General features: G+C 45.2%; 1 protein-coding gene across 1 annotated transcript in view; it reads right to left on the minus strand.

Annotated features, from left to right (window-relative positions):
* The window catches only part of gtf2h4 (general transcription factor IIH, polypeptide 4), a 13,275-nt gene extending 3,312 nt beyond the window's left edge, over window positions 1-9,963 (minus strand). Inside the window, exons 1-12 of the mRNA XM_064979534.1 lie at window positions 9,841-9,963; window positions 9,515-9,633; window positions 7,922-8,026; window positions 7,639-7,770; window positions 7,225-7,410; window positions 6,696-6,804; window positions 6,514-6,582; window positions 6,218-6,301; window positions 5,266-5,422; window positions 4,640-4,770; window positions 2,937-2,984; window positions 2,325-2,403 (exon numbers count right to left, since the gene is read on the minus strand). Of these exons, the coding sequence (XP_064835606.1) occupies window positions 2,325-2,403; window positions 2,937-2,984; window positions 4,640-4,770; window positions 5,266-5,422; window positions 6,218-6,301; window positions 6,514-6,582; window positions 6,696-6,804; window positions 7,225-7,410; window positions 7,639-7,770; window positions 7,922-8,026; window positions 9,515-9,630 (1,216 nt within the window). The 5' untranslated portion in view covers window positions 9,631-9,633; window positions 9,841-9,963. The remainder of the gene's footprint in view (window positions 1-2,324; window positions 2,404-2,936; window positions 2,985-4,639; window positions 4,771-5,265; window positions 5,423-6,217; window positions 6,302-6,513; window positions 6,583-6,695; window positions 6,805-7,224; window positions 7,411-7,638; window positions 7,771-7,921; window positions 8,027-9,514; window positions 9,634-9,840) is intronic.
* Between the last annotated feature and the right edge of the window lie 296 nt (window positions 9,964-10,259).

Raw genomic sequence — 10,259 nt, forward strand, 5'->3', positions numbered from 1 at the left:
AAATACACAAAAGTGCTGTTTGAATGAATGCTTACGAGCCTGTTGCTGCCTACCACTGCTCAGTCAGACTGCTCTATCAAATCACAGACTTAATTATAATATAATAATACACAGAAATAAGAGCCTTGGGTCATTAATATGGTCAAATCTGTAAACGATCATTTCGAAAACAAGACATTCGTTCAGTGAAATACGGAACGGTTCCGTATTTTATCTAAGGGGTGGCATCCATAAGTCTAAATATCCCTGTTACATTGCACAACCTTCAATGTTATGGCATAATAATTTAAAATGAATAACGGTCTTTGTTAGGAAGAAATAGTCTTCACACAGATCGCAACGAGCCAGGCGGCCCAACCTGCTGCCCTGACTCTGTTGCACAGAACGCAAGAGAAGTGACACAATTGACCTAGTTAAAAGAAAATCATGTTAGCAGGCAATATTAACTAAATATGCAGGTTTACATTTACATTACATTTAAGTCATTTAGCAGACGCTCTTATCCAGAGCGACTTACAAATTGGTGAATTCACCTTCTGACATCCAGTGGAACAGCCACTTTACAATAGTGCATCTAAATCATTAAGGGGGGGGGGGGGATGGTGAGAAGGATTACTTATCCTATCCTAGGTATTCCTTGAAGAGGTGGGGTTTCAGGTGTCTCCGGAAGGTGGTGATTGACTCCGCTGTCCTGGCGTCGTGAGGGAGTTTGTTCCACCATTGGGGGGCCAGAGTTTAAAAACATATACTTGTGTATTGATTTTAAGAAAGGCATGGATGTTTATGGTTCGGTACATTGGTGCAACGACACTGCTTTATTCACGAATGCACATTTTAAATCATCACCCGTTTGGCGAAGTAGGCTGTGATTCGATGATAAATTAACAGGCACTGCATTGATTATATGCAACGCAGGACAAGCTAGTTAACCTAGTAATATCATCAACCATGTGTAGTTAACTAGTGACTACGTTAAGATAGTTTTTTATATAAGATAAGTTTAACGCTAGCTAGCAACTTACCTTGGTTCCTTGTTGCACTCGCGTAACAAGTGGTCAGCCTGCCACGCAGTCTCCTTGTGGGGCGCAATGTAATCGGCGTCCAACAATGCCGATTACCGATTGTTATGAAAACATGACATCGTCCCTAATTAAAAATCGGCCTCTAGTAGAAAGTACCTCAGAGTAGGTCGGGATATTTCTGGATCAAAACGGGGTTTAAGTGGCCAATCGCAGACTGAACCTTTTACAGGCCGTCCTGGCATCTTACCTTTTCTTCTCATGATTGTTACTCTTCTCAAATATGATCTTATTTTAAAATACATACAGTGCCTTCAGAAATACATTTGCAAAAAATTAAAAAGGTTTCTACTTTGTCATTATGGGGTATTGTGTGTAGATGGGTGAGAAGAAAAATATAAATTTAATCCATTTTGATTTCAGGCTGTAACACAAAATAAGTTCAGGGGTGTGAATACTTAGTGAAGGCAGTGTGGGTCAATTATCTTTTCTACTCTGATTTTAGTCATTAAGTTTACACTGAAGACATATTACCATCCCAAAAATGATTTTCTGAGGAAAAAATGTTGTTATATATATTTATTATTATTATTTTTTTTTTTAATTTTACCTTTATTTAACCAGGCAAGTCAGTTAAGAACAAATTCTTATTTTCAATGACGGCCTAGGAACAGTGGGTTAACTGCCTGTTCAGGGGCAGAACGACAGATTTGTACCTTGTCAGCTCGGGGATTCGAACTTGCAACGTTTCGGTTACTAGTCCAACGCTCTAACCACTAGGCTACCCTGCCGCCCCTAGATCAGCACTGCCAGGGTTTTTTTCTGCATAGAAACATTTTGTCAGTGAAACTGACAGTGACACTGTTTTGACTTACCCGGCCATGAAAAAACAAAATGTTTCTATGCAGAAAAAACCCTGGGAGTGCTGATCCAGGATCAGTTTAGCCTTGCAGAACAAAATGAATAGTATTAACATGGATAGAGGGGACCTGATCCTAGATAAGCACTCCTACTCTGAACCACTTGATACATACTGGTTTCATTTCAAAGCACTGAAGTCTTACGGCCTGTTTTTCCCCCCAGCAACTGAATTCCCATCAACGGCACGTCTCACATGGTTCTTACCAGAGATCAGAGACACTGGGTGAGAGAGTGTGACCTCACCAACCATTAGGTGGGACGGACATAATTCATCACAATGACAAAAGAGAAACCTTCATGAAAAATTGTATTAAACACACACACACACACACACACACACACACACACACACACACACACACACACACACACACATGGCCTCACCCTCAGAAAACTGTAGTCGATCTCTCTCCAGCTCCCATAGTCTGATCTGGTCTGTGATGGTGGGGGGCAGCACTGGGTTCTGAGAGACACAGAGAGAGTAGGTAGGAGTAGACTTTGTCCCAAATGGCTATTCACTATGTCGTGTACTACTTTAGACCAGGGTCCATAGGGAATAGGGCCCATAGAGAATAGGGCTCTGGTCAAAAGTAGTGCACTATATAGGAAATAGTGTTCCATTTGGACCAAAACCTTAGTCTGACATGGTAATGTCAGGATGAAATAGGAGTAATGAACCTCCAGCATGGGAGTTGGAGTCAAACAGGTCAGTCAGATATTACTGTAATCAACAGAACACAGAGAGGAGGGAGAGACAAGAGAACGAGGGGGCGAGAGAAAGACAGCATGAGACAGAGAGAGAGAGACCGAGAGGGAGAGTGCGCGCGAGAAGGACAGAGCGCGCGAGGACAGAGCGCGCGAGAAGGACAGAGAGTGAGAGCGCGAGACGGACAGAGAGCGAGACAAGGACAGAGAGCGAGACAAGGACAGAGAGCGAGACAAGGACAGAGAGCGAGACAAGGACAGAGAGCGAGACAGATTGATATTTGGAGGTACCTGTTTGAGCATGACAGGATGTGCTCTGGTCCTTAGAAAGTGGAGAATCTGAAAAGCACAAAAACTTGACTGTAAAAACTTGACCCCACACAACATAAGAAGCACCAATCCACCATTGGTCCTAATCCAGGCACTTGTCATCTCCCGTCTGGATTACTGCAACTCGCTGTTGGCTGGGCTCCCTGCCTGTGCCATTAAACCCCTACAACTCATCCAGAACGCCGCAGCCCGTCTGGTGTTCAACCTTCCCAAGTTCTCTCACGTCACCCCGCTCCTCCGCTCTCTCCACTGGCTTCCAGTTGAAGCTCGCATCCGCTACAAGACCATGGTGCTTGCCTACGGAGCTGTGAGGGGAACGGCACCGCAGTACCTCCAGGCTCTGATCAGGCCCTACACCCAAACAAGGGCACTGCGTTCATCCACCTCTGGCCTGCTCGCCTCCCTACCACTGAGGAAGTACAGTTCCCGCTCAGCCCAGTCAAAACTGTTCGCTGCTCTGGCCCCCCAATGGTGGAACAAACTCCCTCACGACGCCAGGACAGCGGAGTCAATCACCACCTTCCGGAGACACCTGAAACCCCACCTCTTTAAGGAATACCTAGGATAGGATAAAGTAATCCTTCTCACCCCCCCCTTAAATGATTTAGATGCACTATTGTAAAGTGGCTGTTCCACTGGATGTCAGAAGGTGAATTCACCAATTTGTAAGTCGCTCTGGATAAGAGCGTCTGCTAAATGACTTAAATGTAAATGTAAATGTAAATTTCATGTGCAGTATAACAATCAACTAAAACACACACAAACTGAAAGAGACGAAAACATACATACTTTCCAAACAGCTCAACCATGTATAACAGTGAGTACCAGAACTCCAATATACTGAACAGAGAAAGCAATTAACACAAAACCTGACAAACTCCAAGCTGCCAGTATGTTGTTCAGTAGTGTAAAGTAACCTGCCATCTGCCGCGAGGAGTGCCTACCTGCCGCGAGGAGTGCCTACCTGCCGCGAGGAGTGCCTACCTGCCGCGAGGAGTGTCTACCTGCCGCGAGGAGTGCCTACCTGCCGCGAGGAGTGTCTACCTGCCGCGAGGAGTGTCTACCTGCCGCGAGGAGTGTCTACCTGCCGCGAGGAGTGCCTACCTGCCGCGAGGAGTGTCTACCTGCCGCGAGGAGTGTCTACCTGCCGCGAGGAGTGCCTACCTGCCGCGAGGAGTGTCTACCTGCCGCGAGGAGTGCCTACCTGCCGCGAGGAGTGTCTACCTGCCGCGAGGAGTGTCTACCTGCCGCGAGGAGTGTCTACCTGCCGCGAGGAGTGTCTACCTGCCGTGAGGAGTGCCTACCTGCCGCGAGGAGTGTCTACCTGCCGCGAGGAGTGCCTACCTGCCGCGAGGAGTGTCTACCTGCCGCGAGGAGTGCCTACCTGCCGCGAGGAGTGTCTACCTGCCGCGAGGAGTGTCTACCTGCCGCGAGGAGTGTCTACCTGCCGCGAGGAGTGCCTACCTGCCGCGAGGAGTGCCTACCTGCCGCGAGGAGTGTCTACCTGCCGCGAGGAGTGCCTACCTGCCGCGAGGAGTGTCTACCTGCCGCGAGGAGTGTCTACCTGCCGCGAGGAGTGTCTACCTGCCGCGAGGAGTGCCTACCTGCCGCGAGGAGTGTCTACCTGCCGCGAGGAGTGTCTACCTGCCATGAGGAGTGCCTACCTGTTGTGCGGTGATGCCGTTAGCGATGGCTTGCTGTACCGACTCCCTGGTAACCTGGGCTACCACCACGTTAGGGAAGCGATAGAGACACTCACTAAACAGAGCCACCAAAGCGATCTGCAGCTCAGAGTCTGAGGAGGAGAAGACAGGTGAATAGCGTAACACTTATTCACTACCACCTGGATATGAGAATGAGCCCAAATCAGAAAGCACTTCAACTAAACGAACAGTAGGTAGCAGTTATGACAGATAGGAGATAAATAACTAAATGAATTAGTCAACATTATGCTTCCGGTATGAATATATTAATAACATCAATTACTATATCTATGTATAAATACCGTGATTCAAACAAGTGTCAACACATTATTTTAAGTGACAGAAATTAAATAAGATAAGACTATTCAATACCACCTGGAAAGTAGTAATAAACTACTATCTCAAACAATGAGAGAGGGATTTACACACAGGAATGAATCCTAAATTGAGATCAACACAGAGAAGTCAGAGTTGAGGCGTAAATCTTGAAATTGGTCAATGGGAGATTTGAATGAAAACTTGAGTTCCTCTGGTTTCTGTGGTCCACACTGTCAGACTGCAGAGTTAGACCTTCCATTGGTACATACTGGTATAAGCATAGAGCCGATAGTTGGTTTCCACAACGATGAAACCTGAATCTCCGGTCCCTGGGGCAGCGCCCATAGCGGTGGAGGAAGAATTGGCAGAGACGCCAGCAGACAGAGTGATGGCCAGCCTGGTGGGGTAGTACCTTCTAGACTTCCTCTGAGGAGAGCAGAGAGAGAGGGGAGGGGGTACAAGAGCAGGGGTGATAAGGACAGTGAGAGGAGATCACATGTTATTAGTGTCTGTCCATGTTATTAGTGTCTGTCCATGTTATTAGTGTCTGTCCTAATATCTTGCTCTTCCACCATATTGTTTGTTTGTTTGTTTATTTGATAGCACGTACAAAAAAAACAAAAATAAATACACTCTACAAGCTTTAACACGGAGAAGGTCTTGCGATTCGTTTGAAAACAGCAGTACTGCGCTCCCGAGTGGGGCAGCGGTCTAAGGCACTGCATCTCAGTGCTAGAGGCGTCACTACAGACACCCTGGTTCGAATCCAGGCTGTATCACAACCGGCCGTGATTGGGAGTCCCATAGGGTGGCGCACAATTGACCCAGCGTCGTCCGGGTTTGGCCGGTGTTGGCCGTCATTGTAAAATAAAAATGTGTTCTTAACGGACTTGCCTAGTTTTAAAAAAAGGTTAAATTAGTTAATGCTTTGTATAACTTAAGCTTTATGCCTTTGTATGTGAATCCATTCATTTAAATATTGTTTTTTGATATAGATAATTCTCAAACAAATTCTTGCGAGTCAACGTCAACTCATTGCCTAATGCTTGTTTGTATGTTTTAATGATGTTTATGGAGTCAGAGAAACATTTTAATAGGCTAATTGCTTAGTCTTATTACGAATCACATGCAAGGTATTATTTATATATACACACACGCCAAATATTACTGTCCAACTACAAATTGTAGCTCCTTTGCTAATTCTCCTTCACCATATCTCACCTTTCTCTGGAAGACGAGGCCGAACTCCCTCAGGTGCTGTAAGAAGGTGAGCAGAGATTCACTCATCCCCTCCACTGAGTAGTCCTGGGACACAGGACAAGGGTGACAACATCAGTCGATACGAGAATATAAACAGAATATTCCATGATCTAATAATCCAAAATGACTACGAAATATTTTTGACATGACCGACACGACATCACGTGTAGAAATCAATCAGTGGTTGAAGTTGAGTGTTCAGCATGGAATGCAGGTAAGTCGCCAGGCAGCTGAAATGTCAGTACTACAAGACTCACCCTGCCTAGAGTCGAGAAACTGAGCTGGAACAAGAAGGACAGAATCTCCACCAAGTCCATTCCACGAGTCTGAAAGATGAGAAGGACAAGAAAGAGCACATAATACTGGGAGAGAAGTCTGTCTGTGTGCCTCTGTGTGCCTCTGTGCGCCTCTGTGCGCCTCTGTGCGCCTGACGACCTACCTGTGCCGTGTTGAGGTACTGTAGGGTGAAGTACCAGAGCTGAGAGGCTGTGTCCAGGAGGAGGAACTGGAAACCAGCTGAGGTGATACAGGGAGCATCTCCAGCCTCACTGGAGGAGGGGAAAAGGTGTAGGATACATGAGAAAGAGGATAGAAAAGAGAGGAACAGAGTGATTTAGAGAGGAACATAGTGATTTAGAGAGGAACAGAGTGATTTAGAGAGGAACAGAGTGATTTAGAGAGGAACAGAGTGATTTAGAGAGGAACAGAGGGATTTAGAGAGGAATAGAGGGATTTAGAGAGGAACAGAGGGATTTAGAGAGGAACAGATGGATTTAGAAATAATATTGTGGTGGGGTAAAAAAAAATATACATGGAAAACAGAACAATTCAAAGTGAAAATCCCAAACACATTAAACACAAAAATAATGTAGGTAAAATAGTGATAGAAAATACAAAATGACAAGAAATAAAGAGTGTATGTGTTTAATATTGACTTCATAGCGGTCCCTCAGTGTGGTGGTACCTACGTTCTCATGAGGCCAGCCTGAATGAGGAGCTGGGACAGGTCCTGGCTGACTGCAGCACTGGGACAGCCCACCATGAAGTGGAGAACCACCTCCCAGCGCTCCAAAGCATACTTATCCAGACTCTCCACGTCACGGGCATGTCTGTCAGGACCAAGACTGTCACCCTGGTCTGCCCACGACTTACCCCTGAGAGGAGGAGGAGAGAGAGGAGGAAGAGGACGTGGTGGAAGATGAGGAGGTGGTAGTGGAAGAGTAGGTAGTGGAGGAAGAGGAGGTGGAGGAACAGGAAAGGGGAGGAGTCTTATGAAAGACATGTTCACCAAGTTTTAGCTTTGATAGTTCTACTGCTCGCTTATTAAACCTCAATATGTATTGGAGATACTAAATACCTTACAAATGAAAGAGTTGACTTACCCTCCCAATAATGCTATTCTCAGATTGTCTTTGAATACGGGGTTCAGAATGTTTCCCTGTAGGCCTCCCTGCAGCTGCTGGCTGTGCCATAGTCTGAGACCAGACAGCACAGAGACACACTGATCATGGTCCCTGAAGGAAAATAAGAAAAATCAGGCAATTTTAGAACACAAACTACAGAAACTGAAGGTTTACTGACAGTCATTTAACAACCTGGCAGTTGATTGAATTTACAATACAGCATTGGACAGGTACTATGTATGATTCAGATTCATAGACTTACTTTTCACTGTCTTTTTTCACCCAAAGCGCCACCGCGGCCTGAGGAAGGGGTTGGTCTAGAAACAGCATTCGCATCACATAATTCTTGGCCAATGGGGGGAGCTCTCTGTCAAGCAAGGAAACAAGCAGATAACTGACTCCCTGATTTACCTTGCATGCGAGTCCAGTAATACCCAAAATACCTATAGTCATGTATGTAAACTCAGCAAAAAGAAATGCCCTCTCACTGTCAACTGTGTGTATTTACAGCAAACTTAACATGTGTAAATATTTGTATGAACATAAGATTCAACAACTGTGACAAACTGAACAAGTTCCACAGACTTGTGACTAACAGAAATGGAATGTGTCCCTGAACAAAGGGGGGTCAAAATCAAAAGTAACAGTCAGTATCTGGTGTGGCAACAAGGCACCTGCAAGTTCCCAGACATTTTTTTTTTTTGGGGATGGCCATAGCCCTCACCCTCCGAGCCAACAGGTCCCAGACGTGCTCAATGGGATTGAGATCCGGGCTCTTTGCTGGCCATGGCAGAACACTGACATTCCTGTCTTGCAGGAAATCACACACAGAACGAGCAGTATGGCTGGTGTCATTGTCATGCTGGAGGGTCATGTCAGGATGAGCCTGCAGGAGGATGTCATCCCTGTAACACACAGCGTTGAGATTGCCTGCAATGACAACTAGCTCAGTCCGATGATGCTGTGACACACCGCCCCAGACCATGACGGACCCTCCACCTCGATCCCACTCCAGAGTACAGGCCTCGGTGTAACGCTCATTCCTTCGACTATAAAACGCAAATCCGACCATCACCCCTGGTGAGACAAAACCGCGACTCGTCAGAGAAGAGCACTTTTTGCCAGTGCTGTCTGGTCCAGTGACAGTGGGTCCATAGGTGACGTTGTTGCCGGTGATGTCTGGTGAGGACCTGCCTTACAACAGGCCTACAAGCCCTCAGTCCAGCCTCTCTCAGCCTATTGCGGACAGTCTGAGCACTGATGGAGGGATTGTGCGTTCCTGGTGTAACTCGGGTAGTTGTTGTTGCCATCCTGTACCTGTCCCGCAGGTGTGGTGTTCGGATGTACCGATCCAGTGCAGGTGTTGTTACACGTGGTCTGCCTGTCTCCCTGCATCTTTCTTTTGGTGTTTTTCCAGAGTCAGTACAAAGGCCTCTTTAGTGTCCTAAGTTTTCATAACTGTGACTTTAATTGCCTACCGTCTGTAAACTGTTAGTGTCTTAACAACCGTTCCACAGCTGCATGTTCATTCATTGTTTATGGTTTATTGAACAAGCATGGGAAACAGTGTTTCAACCCTTTACAATGAAGATCTGTGAAGTTATTTGGATTTTTAATTATATTTGAAAGACAGGGTCCTGAAAAAGGGACGATTCTTTTTTTTGCTGAGTTTATATGTTACAAAAAAGTGTAGACAACCTGTGTTCTGTTCCATATATGTCATTAAATAAGAGCACACGGTATTATGTACATTACAGATCAATTGTGTACTAAAACCATAGCAAATAGCAGGACTTGTACATGTCATATTTTACAGTGACTTTAACAGTATTGTTTAAATGGACTGATCCGGTACCTGTAGACAGCCAGACATGTGGCCGGATGATTGTACAAGCGGTCTAAGATCTCAGGGCTCAACTCTTTCAGATACTCATGGAGGTTCTTGCATTGTAACTGAACGCGCAGCTTCATCTTCTACAGACATACAAAAACATGTTTAAAAAAAAAAAGATGCAAAATGACAACTATAGTAAGAATGAAATGTGTTTCTTCTATGGCTAACATAATGACACAATCTGAAGAATACAAGCTTAGCTAGCAAGCTAACGAGGATGGAATCAAGCGTTTTAAAGTGAGACAGAAAGTGTAATCAACCATGTACGTCGACATTGTATTGTTTACCTTATGATTGGGTATCGGAAAGGTCCAAAATAATTCCTATAAACTAATAAATTCAGAAATGTACAGCATCTTCAATTTCTCAGCAAGTGAATAGAAGCCATGTTGGATGATCACGTGATTCAGACATCCAGAAGGAGCGTTCTGATTGGCGCAACTCCTTTTGCTGCGGTCAACGCCACAGTGAAATGTAAACGTCGTCTTTTATTTTTTATAAATAAAGATGACAATAATTGTCATAATATAATAGAGACAGTATATCGAGCTGGTCTGTCATAATATAATAGAGAGGGTATATCTAGCTGGTCTGTCATAATATAATAGAGACAGTAGATCAAGCTGGTCTGTCATATTGTAAAAGAGACAGTAGTTCAAGCTGGTCTGTCATAATATAATAGAGACAGTGGTTCTAGCTGGCCTGT

The sequence above is a fragment of the Oncorhynchus masou genome, chromosome 12 (genome assembly GCF_036934945.1).
Source record: "Oncorhynchus masou masou isolate Uvic2021 chromosome 12, UVic_Omas_1.1, whole genome shotgun sequence".
NCBI lineage: Eukaryota > Metazoa > Chordata > Actinopteri > Salmoniformes > Salmonidae > Oncorhynchus > Oncorhynchus masou.